General features: G+C 44.0%; 1 protein-coding gene across 2 annotated transcripts in view; it reads left to right on the plus strand.

Annotated features, from left to right (window-relative positions):
• The first annotated feature begins 2,756 nt into the window (after positions 1-2,756).
• ANTXR2 (ANTXR cell adhesion molecule 2) overlaps positions 2,757-26,817 on the plus strand; it is a 118,074-nt gene continuing 94,013 nt past the window's right edge. For both annotated transcript variants that reach the window (XM_075089914.1, XM_075089915.1), the window contains exons 1-7: positions 2,757-3,045; positions 3,816-3,887; positions 6,890-6,961; positions 14,169-14,250; positions 15,285-15,392; positions 15,488-15,556; positions 16,363-16,443. In XM_075089914.1, coding sequence (XP_074946015.1) covers positions 2,891-3,045; positions 3,816-3,887; positions 6,890-6,961; positions 14,169-14,250; positions 15,285-15,392; positions 15,488-15,556; positions 16,363-16,443 — 639 coding nt within the window. In that variant the 5' untranslated portion in view covers positions 2,757-2,890. The remainder of the gene's footprint in view (positions 3,046-3,815; positions 3,888-6,889; positions 6,962-14,168; positions 14,251-15,284; positions 15,393-15,487; positions 15,557-16,362; positions 16,444-26,817) is intronic.

Here is a 26,817-nt window from a genome sequence, read left to right on the forward strand (position 1 = left end):
CTCGCAGGGAGGTTTCTGAAGCACCCGTACCTCTGTATAATGCCAGCGGGATGCCTAGCAGCATGAGGAACCCTCATCAAACTAAAAACAGACTGCGGAGCTGTGACTGTTGGAAGGGAAACATAAATAAGATGGTTAACCTAAGAAATGAGATAGTTACTGTGAGAGGAAAAAAAAAAAGAGCATCTTGGGAACAAATGGTAGGGTTCCAGGTAATATCCTCTATACAGCCCCATAAAACATTAATTTAATAAAAGCCACAAGGCCGTGACAGCTTACTGCCAGTCACAAACTCACACTGACTCACGAATAATTTATTTGGCAGGTGATAGGGGAAATCAGTAATTTCTGGGGGATTTTTGTCCTGGCAAATTTCTCACCCTCTGACCACTGCCATCACACGCCAGAACCGTCAGATTCTGAAGGAAACATGGGGTTTTTCTCATAAGGCACGAGGCACCTCTGAACTGTGGTTTATCTTTCCGCAGTCCGACAGCCTTATTGACTCATTGCTCCTGTGATTGATGCTATGATGGGAGACAGGCTTCTGGGAGCTCTAGCACATTACTTGGCTAGTAAAATGGAACTTAACAGTTACAAGAGAGAAACCTGAGCCTGGTTCTAATTTGATGTCTCCTGAGGTCTCTTGTGCCCGAGAGCCCTGGGTCCTGAGCTTCCACGCATCGTAGTAGTGAATGCAGTCCACTGTAAATTAAAGCTCCTCAGAGTAGATGCTGTTAAAACAAAGCACTGGGCGCACAAATGGTGAAAAAAGAATAACCAATTTTATTTTGAGTTCTCTTAATTGCGTGTCACATAGTGCTCATGGAAAAAACTCCAGAAAGGAAACAAAGAAGTAGAGGCTAGACATTTATTTTTAACTTACGAGATAGTTTTGGTTTATGCAGCTTGTCACATGAATAGCACTTGTCTTCACAGAAAATTAATGCATCTTTTTAGCCTTCAGATAATATTTTAAGATTATTAAGCATGTTTGAACTTCCTGGGAAACCCTGAAGCCACACACGGGGTTGTGGTTTAACCCCAGCGGGGTTTCAGCCCCGCACAGCCGCTCCCCTGCAGCAGGACGGGGGAGAAAACTGGGAGAGTAGAAGTGAGAAAAACTCCTGGGTTGTGATAAAGACAGTTTAACAGGGAACGCAAAAGCCGTACAGGCAAGCAAAGCAAAACAGAGACTTCACTCACTCCTTCCTGTGGGCAGGCGGGTGCTCAGCCATCCCCAGGGAAGCAGGGCTCCGTCACGCCTAACGGTGACTGGGGAAGACAAACGCCACCACTCCGAATGTGTCCCCCGCCCCCGTCCTCCTTCATCCCCCAGCTTCATACGCTGAGCATGATGTCATATGGTCTGGAATATCCCTGGGGTCAGTTGGGGTCACTGTCCCGGCCTGTCCCCTCCCAGCTCCTTGCGCACCTCCAGCCCCATGCTGGTGGGGTGGGGTGAGGAGCCGCGAAGGCCTTGGCTCTGTGCAAGCACTGCTCAGCAGTAACAAAAACATCCCTGGGTTATCAACACTGTTTCCAGCACAAATCCAAAGCACAGACCCATACCAGCTACTGTGGAGAAAATTAACTCTATCCCAGCCAAAAACAGCACAGAGGGAAAAATCAAAAGGTAATATTCTTGCAGCATAAAGAGACACTTTCTACAGTGCCTCATGTTCGCTGTGAAGGATCCAGCCTAAGCTTCGAACCACACATCTGCTTTATATTTAGCTTTGCAAAGCTTATCGTAGACCAGTACATTTTGGTGGTTACCCTGTGCGCAGACCCAGAGCAACAGCTTGGATCTATTGCAGCTGGTCTCCAATGCAGGGAAAATGGCTAAAATGAATGGCTGTAACATGGATTGCAACAGCTTTTAGCTGGCTGCTGATTTAGAAAAATGTTCAACATTCGGCACTCCTGGCAAAGAACGCTAAATGTTATTAAAAAAAAACCCAAACCCAACAAATCCCAGGAGGTTCCTGGTTAAGCCTCCTCAGAGGGGTATCTGACAGACGTTGGCTTCACGGACAGGTTGAGTATCATATCCCGGTGAGGAAGCGGACAAGAGCAGCGCAGAGGGAAGCTGCCTGCCCTCCCGAAGTACGAAAAGCTTGGCGAGGCACGGGTTTTGTTCTAACGGCGCGTTTTGGCCGCTGCTGTGGAGTAACACATTCCTACCCCGCCGCAATCAGTTCTCTCGGCTCTTGCGGGCTCTTAACTCTGCTGAAGCCACGTTGAACCCGGGCAGGGCAGGTTTCTGCTCCCCGCGCTGACCCCTGCACGGGTGGGCTTCGGCGACCCTTCGCACCGCGGGGACCCTTCGCGCCGCGGGAACCCTCGCCGCTGCCCGCCCGGCCCCAAGCGCTGTGCCCGGGAGCGGGGCCGGTGCTGCGGCCGCGGGGAGAGCCGAGTCCCGGGAGCCCCCCGCCGCCGCACCCGGTCCCGCAGCCGGCCCCGCAGAGGGCGATGAGGGGGAGCCCCGGCCGGGCCCGGCCGCCTGGGACGCGGACCCGGGTCAGCCGCGGGCCGCCGGCGAGGCCGCCGCCTGCCGGGGAGGCGCCTGCGGCGGGGAGCGGGGCGGGGGGGCGCCGCCGGGTCGTCGTCGCTCGGGCTGGGGGTGGCCGCCGGAGCCGGGCGGGCGCGGGGGCGGGCCGCGCCACACAGGCGCAGAGGGGCGCGCCGAGCCCGCGCGGCCCCGGCCCCCGCCTCAGGCACCGCCGCTGACGGGCGGGGAGGGCCGGGCCGGGCCGTTACGGGAGAGCCGCGGCGGCGGGCGAGGGGCGGCCACTTCGGCACCGCCCGCGCCCGCGGAGCGACAGGACGGCAGCGCCGGGCCTCCGCGTCCCCTCGCCGCCGCCGCGTCCCGCCGCCCCGAGGCCCGATGGCGGGGCCCGCGCCCCGGGGGAGCCTCGCTCCGCGCGGCCCGGCGCCGCTGCTGCTGCTGCTGCCGCCGCTGCTGCTGGCGCTGCTGCCCGCCGCCGCCCCGGAGCAGCCGTCGTGCCACGGCGCCTTCGACATGTATTTCGTGCTGGACAAGTAAGGGGAGCGCGGGGGCCCGGGCTCCGGGCGCGGCTTTTGTTCCGGCCGCGCGCGCTCGCCGGGGCCGTCGCGGGGCTGAGGGGGTCGCGCGCGCCGGCCGTTGGGGGCTGACGGCCGTTGGGAGCTAACGGCCGCCGCCGCGCGCGGGGAGCCCCGCGGGGCGGGGGAGCTCGGCGTAACGGCCCCGTGGAAGCGGGGAGGGCGCACAAAGTTTTCGGGTCTGGCCGAGGCCTCGGTGCCGGGCGGCGGGGGAGGGTCGGGCGGGTTCGATCCCCACCCTCGGCCCCCGCCCGCGGGAACCGCGAGGTTGGCGTGAGAGAGGATCCCAGCCGAGGGACGCTTCCCGACCGAAAGCGCCCGGGTGGACATTTCTGAGGCAGCGCGAGCGACCGGCGGCATGGACCACCCCTCCCCCGCAACAGCTGTCGGTCGCCGTGTTTTTGTGGCGAAGTTTGCGCAGAAGGGATCGCCGTCAGCACGCCCCGCGTCGCGGGGCGGGGGGGCGAGGACCGGCCCCTCACAGAGAACCGATGCGGCTGGGCCTCACGGCGCGGTCGTTAACGCCTTCGTCACCGCGGGGTGCCATGGTCGAGAAATCGTGACAGAAATCGCACACAAGCACTATCGCGAGCCGGGCTCAGCGGTAACTTGAAACGATTAGGAAAGCAAATAGCTTTGTGTTGCCTCATTTCTCACTAAAACTGTCACGCTTCCTCGCCTCGTCTCCTTAAATAAGGCCTGCTAACGTGCTTTTGTTTTCTTTTCAGATCTGGGAGCGTAGCGCAGAACTGGCGTGAAATATTTGAATTTGTAAATCAGCTGACAGAAAGATTTGTGAGGTGCGTTTTGCTGCTTGCGACATCCATAGTACTGGGATGTCTTGGAAAAAACCCCGTGCTTTTGTAAGCTCAGTAGATAATGTTTCACAAACACGTTGAGTTTTGCTTCTAGTACCCAAACTGCTGGAAAATATTGGAAACTTTTACTTCATTTTCTCAGGTTTGGAGCTCAGTAAAAAGGTGGTAATATGCATCTTTAAATACTTAATTGCTAAAATTACTCTCCAATGTTGTTTGATGATTTGTTAATTTTTTTTTTTTCCGGGAGCCACATGCCTCATTTCTGATGAAGTACTTTTGTATATTGCTTTTAGAGCTCTATACAAATAAGGACATTTGAATACATGTCTCTGTATATGTAAATATATGGTGCAGGTTGCAAGGAAGGGAGTATCTGCCAAGCTCAAATATACAGGAAGTTTAGGCCATACTAACAGTATATTGTTTTACACGTATGTAATCAACTCTCTAACCAGCTAGCAGTATTGTCTGGTGAGTACTGCTGCCACAGAAATGACTGTTGTAAATACTGGCTATCTGTACTCGGTACAAACAGCTAAGGATTACTCTGATGCAGCATTAAAACCCAACAGAGTAAAACAAAGGAAGCCCCCCAAAGATGCAGACATAGATGTTGTCGTAGTTTTTGCTAAAGAAAATGAAGTACAGCAGGCAATTATAATCTTGGCTTGCTAATAAAGGGATACAATTAGGCTTGCATAATTAAATATTGCTTACATTAATCTTGTAAAAAGCAAGTCTTCTCTAAGACAAGTGGGTGACATAAGCTTTTGAAAGTTATTTTGTAAGCTCTAGAATAAAAGTAAAAAATAAGAGCCTGAAGATACTAGAGCACCGCTATCTTTTCGGTGAGTGGTAGAAAAGCACATTTGCCCGCACTGAAAGGGTGCTGCTTGTTCAGTGTAAATCCTTCAGTTCATCGTCCTTTGCAGCCAAATGATGCTCCTTTTGCAACAATTGTTGTGTGGTGGGTCTGGCTGCATTATCAAGCTATTGAGTTGGCAAGTTCCTCTACTGACCTTTCACAGCAAAGGAGGATCAGTTGTGGCACAGAGCCAGACAGTCCAACCTGCAAGCATCTTGCTCGGTGTCCGGGTGCCGAGGACTCACCCTTCACAGCACGAGGGTTGTTGGGCTTTTGTGGATGCCTGAACAGTACATTCCCCCTCTGTGTTTTCCTGAGGGGGCTGGAATGCCCCTGAAGGCTGATGAGGCTTTGTCCTGCCTTCAGGTGTCAGTACACTTTCAGAATAGGGCATGGAGTCATTCGACCTTGCCCTCTCTTAAACTGAAGAGAGGAGTTGTGGGAAGAAGGCAAACAAAGCAGCAATGGGTAGCAGTTTCCTTCAGTCCTCACCTGAAGAATTAACTCATGGCGGCACATCTGCTGTCCAATTTGTCCATCGCCTGTAACGTGCATGTTTGCAGTAATAGCGCTGCATGCTGATTGTCTCGGTTCTGAAAGGCCTGTGCCAGTCAGGGCTATCAGGTTTAAGGGGTGCGTTCATACCATCCTTCTCCATTGTCACAGTGTCTGAGCACTCAGAGAGTCAAACAGAAAGAAGACATCTTGCAAAGAGGACAGTTTTGTGGTTGTCTGTAAGACAAGTTAGCTAAATTGTTGACTTTGAGGATGTTATGCACAGAGAGTTGCATCTCAAATAGGGAAGTCTCAAGTTACTTGGAGTAGGTGGTGATGTAATTACCAGAGGGCTGGGATTGCAACTACTTCTTTTTTGTTTGGCAACTGCTTGCAGCAACTAAGATGATTGATTATCCTGTGTCTTAGATTATAATTTAATTCAGAGCATCTCAGATGTTTGTATTCAGGGCCTTAATGGGTAGACTGCAAGACTGGATCTTAAATTAAAGATCTGTGCTGTTCTGTGCAAAGACTTGCCCAGTACTTACATTCCCATGATGCTAATAATTTTAAGTCGCATCATTGATATAAGTGAACAGAAAATGTTTGGTCATTCATCTTTACAAGTATAATGTCTTTACTAACATTAACTTGATTAATTAATGCTGATACGTATACACAATGAATTATAAAATTACTGAATATATTGAAATTGTAATGAATAAAAATTAAGAGCGGGTAGGAAAGATGTTGTTACAACTTACCTTAGGAAAGGTACTGTCTTGGGCTTCCAGAACATCAGTCCTTGTGCATTTTTCCACTGATAGTTGGATGTAATTCCTCGTAATCTTGTTAGAAGGGACAGGTAGGCCTCTCAAAAAAAGGCCTAATTCCTTAATAAAATCAATTCATACAGTATTGCTTTTTATGATGACGTTTCCCCGGATAATTTTCTGGAAGTTGATCTTAAGTGTCACAACTCCATGTCACCAAAAGAAAAAAATACTCATTTTGAAAGAGTTTGTCCTGCTAATTTTTTGAGAGATCAATCAGCTGGAAGGCACTGCTTCTTTGATGATTTTTATGACCGAAAAGCACAGTTTGAAATCTGCATTGTGTCAGGATCAATCTTTAGAAAGGGGGAGCAGAGTTTTGAGTGTGTCCCTGTAATGCCGTGGAGCAACAGCGTACCCTAAGTCTATGTCCCTGACTTATTTTTACACGAGTGACCATGAAAATATAAAAGGATGTGTTACCTTTTGTGTATGCTGGTAGATCACAACCTACAAAGTTCGCTTTCGGTTGGCTCGCATAAGATCTTAACTGTTAGGCTTAGCAACAGTTAGGCTTAGTCTTGATCCGGAGTCTAGTCAAGCAGGAAAGAATGGTAGTTCTGGTCCTTCGTTCTCAAAGCATCTGGGTAAGGAGGAGAGGGACAGAAATCCTTGAATTCTTCTCTCATTCTGGGTTTGTAGTTCAAAAGTATGTTCTTTGGCAGTTTGAGGATAAAGATGATGCTAATGAAGCATGAGTAAGTGAATGAAATGCAGTGCATCTGTACATTTAATTTCATTTGTCTAAAATGTACGTTTTTTTTCTCTTTCCCTTTTTTTAAAAGCCCAAAGATGAGATTATCGTTTATCGTGTTTTCCACCCAGGCACACGTCATTCTGCCATTAACTGGAGACAGGTTAGTGCACTGCTTTTTTTAATTCTCCCCCTCCCTCCTCACCCCCGTGGGCTCTTATTAAATCAGGAACAGTAACAGATACTGAACAATAACTATACCTTTAAGTGGTGGCCAGTCATGAAGCCTCTGTGCAGAGCTGGATTTAATTTTGTGAACGTATCCATGGATAGCCTAGTAAAAAAGGAAGGAGAAGAACGATGGGAAATAAATTCCTGATGCGAACTCCTCCAGTGCTTTGCAGAACAACTGCAAGTAGTGTTTTAATCTCTGCATGACTCTGCATCTTCCTTGGCACGGCAGGAGAAACGATTCTTGCTTTTACTTCTGTAAAGCAACGTCTGTAGCTAAGTCTTCGGTACTTTTTCATGCCTAGGTAAAGCATAGAATGGTAAATTAATGTTTCCCATAATGTCATATAAGTTAGGTATTTCATTCTGCGTTTTCAAATCATAACTTCAAAACTGGTTTTAGACAGGGGACTTGGTGCCACTGGAAAGGTGTGAGATCTGGCACTGTGATGACGTATGTGTGTGCCTGCGCTCTTCCTTTCAGTTGATGTTTTCAAAGGCAGTGGAATTCAAGGCTACACACCCTGATTTCGAAAGCAAGTAAGGATTAGCAGTTAGGATAGGTCAAGGATAGGTGGGGGGGTAACGGAAAGAGAAAATGAGGTAGAGAAGAGATAGTTGCAAAATTAACTATTAAAATCACAGGAATTGGAAAACAATATAGTGGAATCAGTGCTTTCAGCAGAGGACAGTTGCGCTGTCATCAGAGTCCTTCAGTATCCTTTCAGCCTTGTCAAAGCCAACAAGACTTCCTCTCTCTCCCCCTTCTGCCCAGAAGCTAACCACACTGCACAGCTTTTTGGATTTGGAATGTGAGAACAAACCATTCAGAAATCATTTTAACGAACTGTGGCAGGGTAGAAGTGAGGTAGTCCTTCCTTTCTGCTCCCTTTAGTAGAGTCAGTACAAAAAGTGGTCTGACATAGTCGGTCAGTTTGCTGTATGGCTTTTATTTATTTATTTAAAAATAATGCATAGTGGCAAGTACACGACTTACTGAAGAGAGCTGTCATTTGCAACAGACAAATGCATCACACTACAGAAATGAATGCTGGGATGTCTTAAAGACCCAATTCCAAGCCCCTCCTGTTTTTGCATTTAAAAAGTGGCCTGACTTGAGAACGGCCAAGTTTTCACTTCCCCCTACCCGGACTTGGATGCTGGATGTGCTCTCTGTGGGGACAGACAAGGTTACAACCCATTTTTCCAGATGGCTTGAGAGAGGTCAGGAGAGGACACTTAAGCCTGTTCTGAGGACTGCTGAAGTCAATGAGATCCTTTCTCTTGATTTCAATAGGCCCTTAATTGCTGCCAGTGGCCTATTCCTTATCAAGCACAGAGAGTCAGCCCTGATAGCATACAGACCACTTGGAATGCTTGGGCCAATCCCTGGAACCCTGCCACAGAAACACAAATGCCTTTTTCACTGCATGTCTGTGGCATGCTTTAAGCCACGGAAAGAACCGTGTTTTTCTCGGAAGCCTCTTTTAAAGCATAGGAAGAACCTTCTTGAGTTCTAGCGAGTTCCTTTGTGGGACATATCTTCAGTGCAGGGTTTGCTGATGCTTTTTGGGGTGTGGCAGGGGAAAGGAAATGACTACCTTTATTGTTTAGGAGGAATTACAAGGAGAATGAAGAAGGAGACATTAGTAACTGTGACCATATGTACATAGGTAAGAATAGATAGATACAGTTGGAACAGCTGTCCTTTTAAATATTAAAGAAGTTAACAGAGGAAAATGACTTAGAATGTCTAACTCCCATTGTTCCAGACAGAAGATGAGGATGCTAAGTACAGTGTAGTTTTGGGGATGGCTGTGTATGTGTTGTCATTATGGCATATTAAGGCCTTGGGTTTTTTATGGGTATTTTGGACTTGCAGGGATGTTTTTCCCCTTGCTTTCTTGCTAATTCATAAATGTCAGGAAACCACAATTCATTCCCAGCAGTTAGTTCAAAGCAGGGAAGTCTTTCTTGTTTTGAAAGCCATAGGCTTCTAACTGTTTGCACAAAGTTCTTGCTGGTTTTTACTGCATAATAAAGCTGTGGATATAAAGAAACCCACATCATAGCACCAAAGCCCTCAGACTACCAAATATTTTGTGACTACGAACAGTGCTATGTGAATAACTCTGGAAACAGAAGTCATTGTTAACCACAGCACACACAATGCTGTAATAAATACATAGAGTAAAAATAACACCCAGATGGAAAAGACTTCTCACAATGGTTATATGCCATTTTAGAGATACACGTTCCCCCTGTGAAGTGTAGCTGGAAATGGTATGCTAAGTAGTAAACAAACATTTGTGCATTCACATTTGGGGCTCAGTTTTGCTACTAGTTTTGAAAAGCAAGTTTTTTTGAAAAGCGGATACACTTACAAGTGTCATCCAGATGGCACAATGTCGTCTGCATTCTCTTTTGGCCAGCTGCATGCCAACCAGCAGAATTTCATGTGTCTGTAAACCTGCTTCTGCAGCATTTGACCAATGTCTGTGGCCAGGATTAGCCCTGCTGACTCTGCTTAGGGGAAACTCCTGTTGGAGCTAAAGAAAGATTATATTAATGAAGGTGGAAAAACAGGACAGTTAAGTAGCTGGTACATGACCAACTGTACCTTACTGTGCTTGTCCATACTCTGGTGGAGCACTGACTATTCCTGTGTTGCACAGAGACATGTAATCTAGCAAGACATTTATGCATTTTGAGCCTCGGTCTTGTGAGCTAACCCTAAGCTTTGGTTCAAGAAGCTTGCCAAAACAGAGCCGTCTGCACAGACCGTGTTCTGCTGAGTGTGTAAAGTACAGCAAAGTCAGCCGCTTATGTGTTTTCCATCTGGAGCCCATGCAGGATGCCTGAAGTTTGAAGCAGAATAATTATTTTAATTGTCCCGAGCGCTCTGTAGTATTTGAGAGGTGTAGAAAGCAGAAACCTCCAAATTACACACCTGAGGAGGCTTTTGTGCAGGGTTTACTTTAACCAGTATGACAACTGTGTTTGTCAGGGATGTAACCGTCCCTGTTTTTAATAACGAACACATTTTTTCCCCCTACTTTGTTTCACTAACAAGTTTGTGTGTTTCCCTGTTGTTACACTTCCTTCTTAGCCACAAAACCTAAGGACCCATTTTGTTTGTCTTTTTTCGTTGGAGATGAAGTATATTGCCTTGCAGGCACATAGCCTCATTTCAGACGATAAGTACACGCTTGTTGGGAATCACAATTTCCCTGCGAGCGCCCGTACTCTCAGCACACTGGAAAACTATTCAAGATTCCAGCACTTCAGTAGGTAGAATGCAACATGGAAAAGAAATACAAGATACCGTCCGCCCTCCAGAAGGGCTAAGAACACCACTACTTAAAACTGTGTAGATGTTAATGGGGACTCAACGGTTCATACAACGCTAGCCCCTTGCCCAACTGAATCAGCATGACTTGAGGCTTATGTGACAATTTCCACTGGCTCTAACCTCCACAGCACTAATGTACAAGCACAAAAATTTCTCCCTAAAAAAAGCAGGGATTTGAATGGTTTTGAAGATTCAGTCCGCAAGCATGCTTTGCTTTCTAGCAAGTATAAGCCTTTCTTTGTACATGTTGAAGTTGCATTTATTTCCTTTAAGGCAAATGATTGTCCCTTCCTGTTAACTGTTCTTACTCTCAAATACAGTATCACATCTCTGAGAAACTGAGGTGGCTTGTGCTTCGTAAGGGGTCTGTAGCTTTACTGTTGGTCCTCTCAGATGGGGGTGTGATCTACATCCTGCTGCGGTGGAAGGAAGTAGTACCTGTCTTCCACTGCCAGCGATCGCTGGCTGTGGCCCTGCCCGAGCAAGGAAGCAAAGTAATGCCTTAACATCAGTACTCCGACCACTTGGCTGCTGACAGCACTGTGGTTAGCATTGTGTCAATTAAACTGACTTAAAGCAAGAGATAACACTAAACGGTGATGAAAACAGTACCTGTCAAGTTGCCTAAATAAAAGCTTGCAGCTTAGTGCAACGGAGCTTATGCTGAGAAGCCTCTCCTGTAAGCTGGTGATAGTTGCCTTGGCGTAATTTGAACTTGGAAAGGCAAACAGTTACTTTTAAACCTGACAGTAAATCTGAATTGTGGAGCATGCTCAGATGAGGAGAGGTTGCTACATTTTAATTGTGTTAAATTTGTTTATTCAGTCATTTGCAAAGCTGGGCTGCGTTGTAATCTGTCTTTACAAATTGGTCTGTTTTCAATTCTAAATCTAGTTCTGCAGTGCCCTTCCTTGGGTAGGCACTGAAGGTATAAGACAAACGCGGTGTAGACTTTAGCCCGTGCAGGGAACTGTATTTGTAGATAGGCCTGTATGACTCACAGCAGAGTTGGCACAGCCTCCCTCACAGCAAACAAGCCCTCTGCAGCGGAGGTGTCTAATGCCGCTGCAAGGTCCTGCTCTCTGAGGTAGAGCACGGCAGAGTTCCCCAGAGAGGGAAGACCAGTGTGTGCTGCTGAAGGTGCCACCAGAACCTCTCCTGACCTCACCCAGGCTGAGATTATGCCTGCAGCCCTGTTCGTGGACTGTCTAAAGAGAACCCACAGAGCAAAATGACGGAGAGCCTGTAGCCATGATTGCATTTGTCTGGCTGCTGCTGGAAGAATTGTCTGAAGTAGTTACAAAGCTTAAAAGAGAGAACAGAGAGGGTAGCTATTAAAAATTAGATGTGCCTTTTATAAAAAAACAGAGATGTGATGCAGTGCATATGCTGAATGGGGAAGAGATATTAAATTTGTACTCGTTCAGCCCAAACACAGACAGGCTGCAAGTTGCTGATTTTGCTTTGCTTTTCCACCTCCCTCCCTTGTCTCGCTTAACCCATGAAGCCAATGGCCCTTTAGCCTTTATCACAGTTACTGAACTGTACCGCGGTAGTGCCCAGACACACAGACTGAGGTCATGGCTTTGTTATTTCAGTACAGATGAGTTTTCAAACTGTGTATTTTTCTGGCCACAAAAATTTATTACAGAAATTCACAGAATCACAGAATCACAGGTTGGAAGGGACCTCAGGGATCATCTAGTCCAACCGTTCTGGGAAGAGCACAGTCTAGACAAGATGGCCCAGCACCCTGTCCAGACGACTCTTGATGGTGTCCAACGTGGCCGAGTCAACCCCTTCCCTGGGGGAAGGAGAGTTCTGAGAGCACTGAAGAGCGGAAAGGAGGGCTTCGGAGTTGCTATGGCTGGTTGACTAAAGGGAGCCCCATTATCAGAATGATTCAGGTGGACGCAAGCTCCTGTGCCCACCCTCCAGAGCAGCTGGGTTCAAGTTTTTAGCGTGACCAAACCAACCTCTCCTGCCGTCTGGTGGGGCTCATTTGCTGGAGTCCCAAGTCCTGCACCCACATTGGCCTTGTGACATCCAGACAGGACTCGCTCGTACCTGACTAACTCGGAGCACGGGTGGAGCTTGTTCACATGTGGCTGGGCCTGTGTAGTACAGATGTGCCCCAAGGGAAAAAGAAGGCGACTGATTAAATGCAGCTAAAGAAGCTCATGCTGCTAAAGATTTTCCTGGAGCCCCTTGTAGGCAGAGGCCTGGAAACACCAGAGAGTTCTGTGTGACTGGGTCACAAGACATTTTAGATAAATAAAACTGAACTGATTGTACAAAAGCTATTTTTGCAAAATGAAATCTGTTTCAGAAAACTGGGGCTTCAGTTGCTGCTTGTTTCTTGGCAGCAGAACACTAACGCCTGTGATGTGCTGCCACTCATTTCTGGCAAGCATGAAGTATGTGGTTTATAATCTGCGTTCGTACATAATCGGTTTCAAGTTGTTTCTATAGATGCTGAATGTAAAATATTTGGATCAAACAGATTGTATTATCTTACATAACTTGTTCTCTTCCACATATTCAATGCCACATTTCTCTTTTTTTTTTTTTGTCCTCTGCCCCTCCCTGATTGTATCGGTTGATCCTGTGATGGGCAGCTTACATTACAGCTCTGGATTGTACTTTGGAACAGAGCTTCTAAACATAGAGGAAGCCCATCAGTGGAACAAATGACTAGTGGGTGGCATTCAGGCAGAGCAGCATATGCATTCTTTCTCATTTTGTTTGCCCTAAGGAAAGCTTTCACGCATCCTGCAACGTATTTTCCCTCCTTCTCCTCACCCCTGCTGGTTTCCTCTTTGTCACCTATATTTGTTAGAGTGTTCTATATATTCTGGCCCAAATTTTGTCCCTACTTAGTTTTCACTTGTCCTTTCCTAGCACAACTTTCGCTGGGCTTCACAGGAAATTTGCTTGCATAAGGATTAAGAACTTCCAGATTTGATTCTTTCAGTAAAGTCTCTCCATCTTTTTTTTTTCCCCCGCTCACGCTTATTTCACTGGAAAGAATTATCCAGTCTTATCATCATAGTTAAGTGAGCATCTTGCAGTCAAAGGTGGATTTATTTAAGGGCCCATGAGAGATCATGGTGCAACCGTATCCTCCTGTTAAATATAGGTAAACTGTGACCTGTGTAAGTCCTGCCAAAGGTCACACAGAAAGGTCGTGACAGGCAAAAATTTAAAAAACTACCCTTAATCCTAGTCCCTTTCCTTGGATACAAGAGGTGTCTTGCAAATGCTGTATTTGCCTACTGATACTTATTTTTTTAAGGGAGAAGATTTTAATTACTGCAGTTCTGTCCTACCCCATTAAATACCTGCATATTGACTTGAAATATTTCTCTAGCAATAGAGCTGCTGTTTTAGGGGATTTCTTTTTTAATTGCAGTATGATTGGAAGTGAAGTTGGTTTAATTGAGCAAAGTAGACTTAATGTAACAGAATTTCCACTGGGCTATTTAATGCTGAGGCTTTGCCACTTCTTTGCCATATTTGCTCTGTCTGAAGCATTTTACTTGATTCTAGGTCTTTGACTCACTGAGGCATATATTGTGTTATTTAGTTCCAAAATATCTGTTACCACAGTGCTGCTTCCGTTGTGAATACAAAATCTGCCTCCACACAGTTATCTCAGCTAAATGCTGTATTTTACAGATTTTAATTTCACATCTCATTTATGACAAATGCTAATTTTTCTGTCAATAAACTAGCCCCTTTCCCCACTTCAAGTCATGCTAACAGTCTTTTACCTTCTTGTTTTCAGAGAGAAAATCAAGAAAGGTCTTAAGGATTTGGAGGAGGTAAAACCAGCAGGTGACACATATATACATGAAGGATTAAAGGAGGTAGGTTTTACTCATCGTCTTGTGATCCAGATATCCGCTGTTATCACCCTTTGGATAACAACAGCAACAACCTGTAACATAAATGGATCGGCTGTATGCCTCAGTGTGTTACACTCAAACCTCTTTGGTTTCCTAAGTGGTCCCAAGATTGCCCAGACACTGTGCAAATCCCATGCAGAAGATTAGCCTTCATAGAAAATTGCCATATGGAATTTCTTTGACTCGATCCTTCGCAGTAGAGAGCGGTTGGTTCTTTGTCATGAATTTAACAGCTAACACAGCATACCAATTACATGGTAAATAGTCTCACACAGCTTTGTAGGGCTGCGAGTCTAACAGTGCCTTCTAGAGCACGTGCTTATGGCAAGTTTACTGCACAGATCAGCATTTACGAGAAAAATCATCTTAATTTTGGACTATTTCAATTATGAAGTTCCCAAGTGCTTATATTTTCTTGAGATGTACACTTAAAATATACTTTGTGATTGTTGAAAGACCCAGGCCCTGAAGGTGACGAGCTAAGCTTTCACTGCTATGGATAGAAACTCAGTTTCTTCCTTTATACCTGTGGAGCCAAGTTTGTGATTGTGATCTGCGGGCTGAAAAGCTAGGCAAACAGAACCTTAATGCCGTTTACAAAAATACTTAGTTTTAAGCCATTCTTTTTATATCTTGCAACCTACTGACTGGCATTTGAAATCTGGGGGAGGGTAACAAAGGAAACCCTGTGGTGGATCTGAAGGGAAGCGAGATTCACAACTCAGAGAGTACCTGTCCTGAAAGAATCGAGTATTTCTGAGGGTTGATCAGTTAGTGACCCCAGCGCTTGGGAGATGGGCTCACTGGCGACTGGAAAATACTGATGAATTATTTCCTTGTTAGTAGTGAGTTAAAGGGAAGCAGAGGATTGTCACAAGAAATGGTTTTAAAGATGAGGCTGAGTGTTGTTTCAGACGCTATGTTCACATAGAAGATGTGCCTTGGTTAAAATTTCAGGTGTAAATTTAAGCTGGAGCAATATTTTTTGTTTTCAGGCCAACAAGCAAATTGAGAAGCAAGGAGCCTCAAGGTTTTCTAGTATCATCATTGCATTGACAGATGGCAAGTTAGATGGCCAGATTCCCTTGTATGCAGAGAAAGAGGTGAGTGCTAGGTGAAAATATTTATTATATTCTGAAGAGTTTGGGTGTTGCCCGTTGAATGAAATTGCTTATTTCTCTGTTCTGTCCTGGGGCAGGCAAAGAAATCCAGAGAGCTGGGAGCTCGAGTTTACTGTGTTGGTGTCCTTGATTTTGTACAAGAACAGGTAAGAATGTTACTATCTCAGATTACTAGGCCCTACCTTGTCACAGTAATACAGAAACTAATTTTACGTACATTAGGCAGTATGATGTCTTCTCTGGCTCAGGAAGCAGATCCTCAAATGTGTACGTAGACATAAATAGCGTGTGTCACTTTCATGGCTGAGATGACCCGTGGAAATATGCTTGCTAACCAGTAGCTGCCAGCAGGAAAGGATGCAGGCAAAACCCCTTTCATCAAGATGGCCACCAGATTAGGCTACAGGTCACGTGGGCAGAGTACCTATAGACAAGCTTCAAGCAGTGTGTGTAACAGCCTTGGGATAAGAAAAAGAAGGATCCATGTCCTTCATTGACCAAAAGCTCTTCCAGAGTTGCTGTGTCCTAATGAAGGCTGTAGCTACTTCTGTACCATGAAGGCGACTTAAACAGAGAAGTATAGAAAAGGCTCTTTACTACAGAAGGCGCATCGAAAGACTTTTTAATGGAAGGCAGAGCAAACGGTGAAGGCGGGTCTGGAAAAAGTTATGAAATCACCGCCAAGATACAGGTCCTAAAAGGTTTCTTTAGTGTGGTGGTTTGACACAATGGCTACACACTATACCATTTTGTTAAGTGCAGTAGGTTGTAGTAAGTCCTCCCATTTAGACAAGTCATAGTTAGCTGTGGGGGAACTCAAAATCTTCCTTCTCTTTGCAGGGTTGATGGGAGTTGCTTTTAGACATCTATTTACATTTTAAGGGTGAAATGCAGTGTGATGAATTTAGTTTGCCAAATGATTCACGTGTTTTCATGTGTTTTCTCTCCAAAGCTTGAAAAAATTGCTGACACGAAAGAGCAAGTCTTCCCTGTCACTGGAGGATTCCAAGCACTTAAGGGGATAATCAATTCTGTGAGTACCAGGCAATAAGCTTAACATTTCCTCAAAACGACAGCATACTCTTCAGTCCCATTTACTTTTCCAGGCAGAATTTGTTCCTAAATCAGTAACTGCAATATATTAACTTATCTCCTCCTTATCTTAGAGACGCAGTTCTTTAAATTAACATTGCCTGCCACTCCGGCAATTATTCATGCTCAGACCTTGTGTGGAGTTTGAGGACTCCATACAAGTGCAGTAAATTTCAGGGGGATTCATTGAGGAGTGACTGTTATAGGTTTAGTCTGAAAAAAAATCGACACTGTTACCCCAGGAAAGTTGAGAACAACTGGTTAAAATCATTAGGACTGAGCACAATTCAGGAATTGGCAAATCCTCATATACACAGAGGCATTCTAAATACCTAACTTAGCCTTGACTTTAACCACTTGTTTTCCCAGTGAGTGACGAGACTTTCAGTTCGTTCTTTTCAGCATGCCACAAGAAACTCCCATCAATGAGATGAGGCCACTCTGATTTGCAAGAAGGGATCAAAGCAAGAGGAACATTTTGGTTGTGATCAATGGCTTGACAGTATTTTAGCTGGGTGTCAGCAAGACACCTTCTATTGTGGGGACTTAATTTATTTGCCTCATCATAAACTAAAGGCCGTGTGTTTTATGCAAGGTTAACAACGTTGCTGCTGCATGTAGGCAGCACAATGGAAAAAATCTTACTGTCAAAAGTCAAGTCAAAACCAATTAAAATATTGTTTTCTGAGAGAGATCCCACTATAATTCATTTCCCGTTCCTTTTTTTTTTTTTTTAAAAAAGGAAAGGATACTACTCACATACAGGATATTATGTAGTCATGAATTTATCACTTCCCTTGAATAGTGTGGTTTTTGTGAAGTTAATGTCATAATGAAACAAATTATTTTCCTTCTTGTTGCTTAAAGTAACTGTAATTTGAGAATCTTCCCTGCACATTCTAAAGGAATAGACTTAACCTTTTCATGCAGTGACATTTATTTTCCTGAAAAGACAGTACACCCCATGTGGTACTGCTTTTTAAAAATCTCATTCTACGCCATTTTAAAGACTTACAAGAAACAGTTATTCTGCTAGTGGTAAGTGATGCAAGATTGAAGCCACTAGTGATAGACTTATAATTAAGAGCTGAATGTTTAACTCCAGTTGAGTACATTGTTTCCAAGGATTCTGCATTTCAAAATATGTCAAGATAGAACTAGAGAAAGGGCTAAAGACATTTGCGTTCCGAGTTTCCCCTCCACCAAGGGTCACTGACCTGCAGATTGGACCCTTCCAAGGTGCCAGGTTTCTCCACTCTTCTCGCTCTTTGAGGACGCAGCAGGAGTACCATTGCTTGAGATTTCTGAAGAGCTCAGCTTGAGGGTCCTGTAATTCAAACACACAACAGATTGGCATAACCTGTAGGTTGTCCCATTATCCCCCATTCTCAGCCAAGGAATTTTGGGTAGTCTCTGGCTAGTAGCAGTGCCAGTCTGCCTCATACCTCCCAGGAGCTTTCAAGCACCTTTGCTTTTTTGTGGGCAGAGTGAGGGAAGTTTTTCTGATAAGATTGGTCAGATGGCGTTTGCACAAGCCTCAATACAGCTTCTTCTGGTACATGTGAAAAACCCGAGTGTAAAAATTCCAGATTTGTGCATATTATAGCCGTAGAGCAAGAAAAGAGGCACATAATGGCAGCACCTTGTTTTAAGATAACAGCTTAGCACTGACAGGGACTGTACGGAAAAAGCAAACTTCAAGTACACTGTTCTACTGCTTAAATGCATCGTCTGCTCCTTTAAACTTGCACTGAACTCCTGAATCGTTCAGGCTTTTAGTTAACAGACTGCAGCTGGAATAGACATGTCAGCACTTGGCTTACTGCGTATTTCAGTCCATAAAAAGACTCTTATGCTGTGGCTGTCAGGGCAGTAGAAAATGTTTTTGCTGATAAATAAAGGAGCATGAGAAGGCCTTTCTGATAGGAAACGTATCAACTGACTTCAGTCTTGCCTGATTCAGTCTCATTTGTTGGGATAAAGGATCAAACAAAAACAGTCAGTGTTAGTGATTTGATAGCTCCCGAGAGCTTTTAGAGGCTTGAATATTGTTTACAGCTTTCTGAAAAGCACTGAATCTAACCAGAGTTTCGTTTAGCTGTCAAGGCATTTGAGTCTCTCCTTTTCTTTCCTCTAGTAAGCACATTAAACGTATTTGTTGGAAGCAGTGAGAGAATGATACCCTGCCAGCGTCCCTGTTTTACCACATAGCGTGAAAGGAAGTATCCATAGATAAGGTTTTTTGGTTTGTTTGGGTGGGTTTTTTTGCGTGTGGTGGTTTTTCTTTTTGAATGCATCTGTGGTGGCTGTATTAACATGATTTTTTCGTATGCTGTAGTTATAACTCAATTTTCTTTGAAGGGGTTTTGACTGATAGCAACAATTTGTTCTCATTGCATTATAAAATTGATAAGCAGATCTAATTGAACATGAAATAGTCACAGTATTCCTTTTTATACACAGCTGTAAATCCATTTCAGTTTGCAAGTTAGCTAGAGTATACGGGCTCAGAGAGACACTCCGTCATAAAAGGGAAAGCTAATTTCAAAACAGATGAAAATGAAATACATCAGAAGCATGCAGAAGTATTGCTCAAAGTGTGGTGTCAAAGGTGCAGTTGTGAAACCCTCCACGAACATTGTTAAGCACTTCTTTTTTAGAAAAAATACCCTGTTCACAGAAATGGCAGCGACCCAGCAATTAAAACCCTCACGCAAAACTACAACACAAAAGTGTTCAGTAGGGATGATTGGAGGAGCTTCTCCAAGCTGCTACTACATTTGCCTCTACCGGCCTCAGCTGTGGAATTTTTTGGCTATTATGTTGTTAAACTTGCAGCAAGTTTGACAGAGCTGAGCAGTTAATCTTCATTTGTTGATGGAGGAAAAAAAAAAAGTGATGAGTTATATCATAGGTATTCTGTTAGTAGCTGCTTCTGCAGTTGTTTGAAATCTAAGCAATTACTCCAAATTATTGTCATTGGACAGATACACTAAACATGTTTAATCATGGCCAGGGATTAACATTCACGAGAGTTGAGATTAGCAATTAGAGAAAACCTAGCTGAGATGTTGAAAAGCTTGCACTGTGTTTTGTCCTTCTTAGTTCAGATAAAATCCCGGTGAAGTATTAAGGATTTAAGCACCACTGTGCTGTGTTGTGTTTCTGTGGAATAATATCAACTAATGATTCAAAACTGTGCAGAATTCTGTGAAAAGGTGACTGTTTTGTGAAGTTCCCAGCTCTTCTGGCATTGCTAGTATCCAACCTTACAACTGAACAGCATTGTCAGGGTGCATAAATCTAAGCAGAAGTCTAGAGCTTAAAAGAAAAATGCTGAAGGCAAGCTATTATGCTATCAGGAACCGTTTGCTGATGTAGTTTGGCTGATAATTACATGGAGCATGGCCTCATGAGCAAGCGATAGCAGTGTGAACTCTAAGGGTTTGGAAGTGCACAATTTATATCACCATGTGACAGTTCAGTACTACATAACAAAATGAAAGCCATTCTTCTTTCCCTTCCTTTCTGATATATCATATGTGTGGGTTTTTTTTTTTTACACCTGTTTGATAAAGAACCATTTGGGAATTTATCATTTACATTGTTAGATCTGAGTCCATCTGTCATAAGCAAAATAGCACCTTCCTACCTGGCTTTGGGGGAGTGTTGGTGAGGCTGCACATCTTTTGTTACAAGGGTGCTGAGCTGTAAGCAAGCTAACTCAAGAGTGCCTCACTTGCACCTAACCACATGTGGTCCTGAACCAGCACTTTCATGGGGAGAAACTGTGGAGGTTTTGTGCTTCTTAAATAGCTCATTCAGACTCACAATTTCCCTGTGGGTTCAGTTTCTGCAAGGTGACTAGAGGCTGTGGGGCTATAGCCTTGAGACAGCTGGATAATATCTCAGGGGTCATGTAAACTCTTCCCTGTAATGCAAAAACCAGTATTGGACTCCCTGTCTAGGAGGGAAACAGAATATGTTTGTATTCATAGAAGCAGGAAATGCTGCCATTCTGAACGCTGCTCATTTTAATTGTTTGATCACTTGTGAAACAATGAATGGAGGAATAACGGGAAGAAGCAATTGCATTAAGGAGTTGGGAACCAAGGTGCTGCTACTACTTGAATCAAATAAGTAGAGTCTTTAGACAAGGCAATATCTTTCATAAGGCTGAAGTTTCTGTAATGTTCCCATAACTCTCTGCTGTAAGTCAGTAGGATATTTTGTTTCCAAATTTTCCTGCAAGGTTTTCATGTTTTACTTGCTTTTATGGCACGTTTCTGTGTATGTGGTTTGCACAGCTCAGCTGTGTTCTGAAAAGCAAAACCAGTCAAAGATCCCTGCTTCCCTTTTCGCTTAAGCAGACACAAGTCCTACTGATTTGTGAGTTAAAGTCATCCGGTTGTCTCTGCAGGCAGAATTGGACAAGGCTTGTGCCTTTAAAAGTTAGGTTAATGAAACTCACTTTACTAACATTATTAAAGTGTCTGACAGTTCTAAGTAGTCTTAAGCACATCTTTATACTAAAGTAAGTTGGCAGCACTTAATACAGGAAGTTAAAATGTATTTTGTTCTTTAAAAACCCCACAAAATTTATCAGATAAGACTACAGGAGCGGATACAGGCAGAACATCAGAGTAAGTAGTCAGTTTAAAAAAAAGGTCAGTCTAGAACTGTTCTATCTTAAATTGTTCCAAAATTTTTTAAGAATTCTACCTGAGAAGGATTAAAAATAGAATTGTTATGCTCTCTTTCTGCTTGTTCATTTTGCAGGTGCTCAGTTTTGAATTGTTCATTTGATGTGGGAAAACCACCCTTAAACATACTGGACAAAAAAAATATTGATCAAGACACATAAGCTGAGCAGTTGCATCACCTAGACCATTTAAAATTGAAGCTAAATTGTCTCCAAGTTGGCTGAGCTCCCCAGGGAAAAGCCCTAATCCTTAGCATGAAGTTGTAACTTCGTCCAAGAAGGGTTGCAAATTCATAGATAATATTGAAACAAATTGGAGACTCTCTAAGTCTTAAACATGAGTGTAGGTATGGAGAGACGGGACACGGTACACTGTAGAGCAAGCTACTAATCGCCTGCGGATAGCTCCCCCGGCAGCTGTACCTTGACTACTGCCTTCAGCTCTACAGATCTCACTGTAGGAACGGCCTTAAAAACTGGGAGAAGGTTAGCTAACAGTAAACCTGTGAGGGGAAGGGGGCAGTACAACAGGAAGGAATGATTCTTGGAAGAATAGACCGATACATACATCAGTAGTTCTTTTCTCAGGCGGAGCTTTTTTTTGTGAAAATGCCTGCACTGAAATGAGTAGCACCACTCGCTATGTGGTACTTTACCCCATACGATGAGATTTCTCAATATCTACTCAAGTATCCACCTCTTGGTGAAAGGGTAATGTGGGGGAGAGGACACCTCCGTATTTGTAGGAGGTAGACTCCAAGGCTTAAAGTAGGGTTAATTACAACCATCAAATGAGCGTACCAAGGAATGCTAAAATTGAACTAAGGATTAAATGCATCCAGGATCCTCTAGAAAAAACGTATTCATAACACACCCAGTGGCAGACACTTGCTAAAGCGGTATAAGCAGGTAGTGCTATGAAACTCTTATCACCTACTTGCAGAAATCTTTCTAGTAAGGCTCTTCTTGATGATAGAGGGAAGTCTGCTCTGGTTGTAAAGAACAGTCAGCAAAATCCCTGTAGCATTCAGATTCATTTGAGTGACAGTGAAGGATAGCTATTGAGTATCCAGGGGGTTTCCATGTCCATTAGATGGTTCCTGTTTCAATCGTGGTGCATGACACCGCATTCCTACCTTTAAGTTACATGGATTGGTGACAGCCAGATCGGCGGGGCCCAAAGGGAACCGCTGCATAAAATGTACATGGCAGTGGCACCCTCTGTGGTTGTCAATACCCGACTAGTCACTTATCCTGAATGTGGTGACAGTCATTGTCACTACACTCATACCCCAGTGCCTCAGCAGAGAGTGAGGCCACACGGGCTGTTGACAAGACTTGGTGGAAAGCAGACCTGTACCTGTATGTCTTACAGCCTAAAAGAAGTGTCAACAGGGAGAGGGCTAAGTGACCCATGTTGGACAGCGAGTTGGTGCCAGACGGGGGACAGAGAACAAAGTCTAGCAAGTGGTAGTCCGTTATGTTGAGGTAGGTGAGAGCTGTGTTGTGCGAAGAACAATTTTAGCCTTCAGGTTTGTAAAACTTACTGCAATGACTTTACAAAAATGTGCTCCAGCCTATTTCTGCAAATCTGACACCTTCTGCACTAAATATGCTATTAGCAGCGCTTCCTGGGTCTGACCTGGCTTCTGCACTGGGTGATAGTGAATTATTAAACTCATACTTGTCAATCAACCTCTCCTACTGTAGGGCAACAAGACAGGTCAGCAGAGTTCATATTTATGGAGAGTGGGAAACCTAACAACTGCAGCAGTTAGTGCTCCAAGGTTAGACATTCTGGTACATCCGCAGTATCTCTAATGTGACTGTTTACTGAGCCTCTTCTGTCTGAACTGCTTGCGTCTCAGTGGCCAAGTTGTGAGCAACTGGGTTACTGAGTAGTAATGAGGAACCCCATTATTTTGAAGTAGTCGATACTTCTGCCTTGTGCCAGCTCAGCTCATTAAAGCTGAGATTCCTCCCTTGTCTGCCTTCCTTAGGGAATGCTGAGTCTGCTCCCCTCTCTTTCCTTAAATGATGTCCCTCAGCTGTAGATGAGGGGAAGAGGGTCACCCAACTGACTGTATGCTGTGAGGTTTTTCAAGAGCAAAGTCAGCTTAAACGGTTCATTTTCAATTATACATCAACTTAATTGGATAATTTCCTGTAGGAAAAAAATATGTTCGGTCTATGCACAGGGAATCCAGGAAGCAAACTATTAAACATTTACGGAGGTGGGGGGAGGAGAAATGCAACAAGTTATCATTAAAAGAATTATTCTGATTAAATCAGTCATCATCTTTAATCCCCTTGGATGGTCTAATATTCAAGCTGCACTGGGTACAAGGTTTGGAACTAACATCGTGCTACGTTTTCCATGTGATTGAGACCGAGTAGATAGTTTTGGGAATTACTGCGTGTAGTTGTTAAAAGGAATCAATGGCCTGGAATAGAATGCTTTCTGCTCTACCCTTCACTGCTGTGCAGCCCTTAATTTGACATTCTCTGACATATTACAAACCATATAATGTTCTCCTGGAGAACAGAGAGCTTGATAAGCCAGCAACATAACTGACACGGTTCCAGGTTGTGTGAGCAAGCATGGGCCTTGTGATTTGGATTTGACTTGTCATCTATCCCTGCACGGCTATCACTTCTGTTACATAAGGGACGCTGTAAAACTTGCTTAAAATGAAGCACTCGCAAGTCTAATTGAAATCTAGTGTTTCCTTAGTGATAAGTTTCTTTGAGCCAGATTTTCCTTTCTAATTAAAAAAAAAAAAAAGCCCAAACAACTTTTTTTCCTGTTATGGAAAGTAACAGTTTGTCTTGATTCTTATTTCCATTACTTGATAAGTAATGGGTTTAGGGTTGTTTTTAGTAATTTGGGGGTAAAGGTTCTGATGCTGTTAAAATACGCATCTCTCATGACCCACACTTTTGTCATCTACATTTGGTTTACTCTGTGACTGCAAATGAGGTACTGCTTAGACATAGTATAATTAGAATATTCTCACTAACCTGACACCGCAGCAGGCTTCTCTCTGATGGTTATTTTATGCAAGACCATATGTCTCAGGGATTTTTTTTTCATTTAGACAGGGGACAGGATAGCAACTTTCCCCCCACCCCCTTTACCCTCGCTCTTTGTCTAAGGCATTGCTGAACAGTGTCAGGAAGTGGGCCGAAATTGGCAGCAAGTCCTAGTTAAGAGCACAGATGTTTGGCAGCAGATAGAGAGATCCCATTAGGTATTAACTGCTGTATTTTCTTTGCTGTGACTTTGTTGGAGAGAACCATCAAAATGGAGTTTCCTGTGATAGCATGTGTTTCATTCCAAGTTCTCTTGAACCGATTGTCTGCATCTAGTATGAGGAGGTCCTGTTGCCTCATTGCTTTCCACACATATTACCTCTGGGGAAAAAAAAAAGGGAAATGATATGGCTTGCTTTAACACAGCAGAGGTACTTGATGTGGGACTGATGTATGGCACTTCATTTTGCATATGGATACCATGTTTTGGGAGGTTTTTTTTTTTTTTACGCTCTTTTTTCCTTAAGTTTGAATTATAATGACACAGACCTTGTGAACCTGTCTGAAGGAATAGAATATTTCACATTGGAAACAAGCAATTAACTTCGAGGAGTTTAAACATCAGTTGCAGTATGGAAAAGCTGCCTATCTACAGCCTAAGGTGTGCTGTGAAGGTGCTTCTAACTTAAAGATCTGGAGTATGTTTAACGTTACTCAAGTGTAATCAAGGCCTCTACTTCTTTTTATTTTTCTCTTGTAATCTATTCCATGTCTTTATCTTGACAGCCTAGCTCTATCATGGTGGAAAGGGGCACAACGCCTATTCAGTTAAGAAAAGTAACAACACGTGAATGAAAAAAGCCTGTAACGATAGTGGCATACATACAGCCTACATTTTTCAGCACCCTGATTTCACACGTTCCCTTTTACATGCTGCACGGTTCAATGAATTCATTATGAACAATACCTATCTATGGACAGCATTTCATTCTCCATAACAAAAACAGCAAATGAGTGCATTCACCAATTAAATACCTCCTGCTTTACTTTCATTTCCTTTTTGCTGCCTCAGCAGCAATAGGGAGAAAAAAAAGTTTTAAATTACATAGAAAAAAGCAAACCCAAAGCTGCCAGTAGTACTTCTAAATGACTCATAGAAAAATAAAAACACAAGGAAACATGGGTTAAGCCCAGCCTTAATCCAGCCAATCAGCATAAATGAAGCAAAATAATTTTAGGACCTGAACTAAGCACCTGTGTGAACTCTATTTTTGGAAGTTGCATTTCACTCACTCCAGCCAGACAGGCTGCTAGGGCACCTTAGCTCAAAATGACTAAGCCAAACAATAGTATAACACTGTTTTCATTACACGTTCTTCTGAGTAGTTTTACAGCACCACACTGGAATGAAGCTTAAAAAGGACAATATTAACTTACCACAGAAGGAACTAACTCAAGAGCTTTGTTCCACAAGCTCAAACAGCTTCACTCCGCTCCAACCCAGAGTTTCTAGACACCCATCCCATTATACACATTGCTACACCTGTGCACTCAAGCCACTCTGTTCCTGCCAGCACTTAAATAGCTGCTCCGCAAGCCCTAGTTGTACAGGTGTGTGGCATTCCCTGATCATCATTTAGTGCGAGCCAAAAGGTGTAGGCAATCCCTAATCAGGAAACAGCCCACAGAATTTTAGTATTACAGCTGACAATCAAAAGAGGCTTTGCCTATATGCACAGATCCAACTGAGACTAGTAACGCTAAAAGGAGTTTTAAATGCTTTTATATTATCTGGGCTCTCTCAGACACTGTTTTGTGACTTAGTGGTAGTGTGTGCTGTCTTCCCTTCCTGCCCTCCTTCTTTCAGTACATTTTATCGAATTATCTATGTTTTGCAGTAACAACTACAAGGTTGTAGGTGGCTAATTTGAGCATATTTACCACTATATTCTTGATCGAGGGTGGAACTAAAGGAGATGCAGCTCTTGGTGATGCGAGTTTCATGGTTAATTGACAGAGCCGCTTGGCACAGGACGTAAGGAAAAGCACATCCTCTTTGTGTGTCACACTATGAACATAGCTTCTCCAGTTTTAATTATGTTTCCAGTTTACCATAATTCCTGGATCTGCTTTTCTCATGGTTGGTTATATTTTGCTCACTAGGAGTTGCATTTATAGCATCTCTAGAGAAAACGATGTTCCCCACATTTGGAAGGGAGAGAAGAAAGAAAAAGGGATGAAAATCTCCACAGAAAAGCCACTGTCTTGAGTTTGCTGTTAGGCTAGCGTTTAAGGGGTTTTTTTAGTGCTGTTTTGCCATCTTCCTGAATTGTGCAGCACGCATTTTGCAGTGAGCGTACACACGACTGGCTGGCGGCGTGTCTATAAGCAGCACTCCAGGCGCAAGCTCAGAGTGCAATGAGCAGGAGCTAATACTGCTGTAAATATATTTTTGCACGCGGACTGTGCAAGTGATTATATTGCACTGTCATCATGTTTTGTGCACGCCTTGCCATACCTGAGTGTAGCAGATAAGATTATTTTTTAACGGTGAACGTTTTTCTCCTCTTTAAGGCTTGG

This window comes from Phalacrocorax aristotelis, chromosome 4 (assembly GCF_949628215.1).
Source record: "Phalacrocorax aristotelis chromosome 4, bGulAri2.1, whole genome shotgun sequence".
Taxonomy (NCBI): domain Eukaryota; kingdom Metazoa; phylum Chordata; class Aves; order Suliformes; family Phalacrocoracidae; genus Phalacrocorax; species Phalacrocorax aristotelis.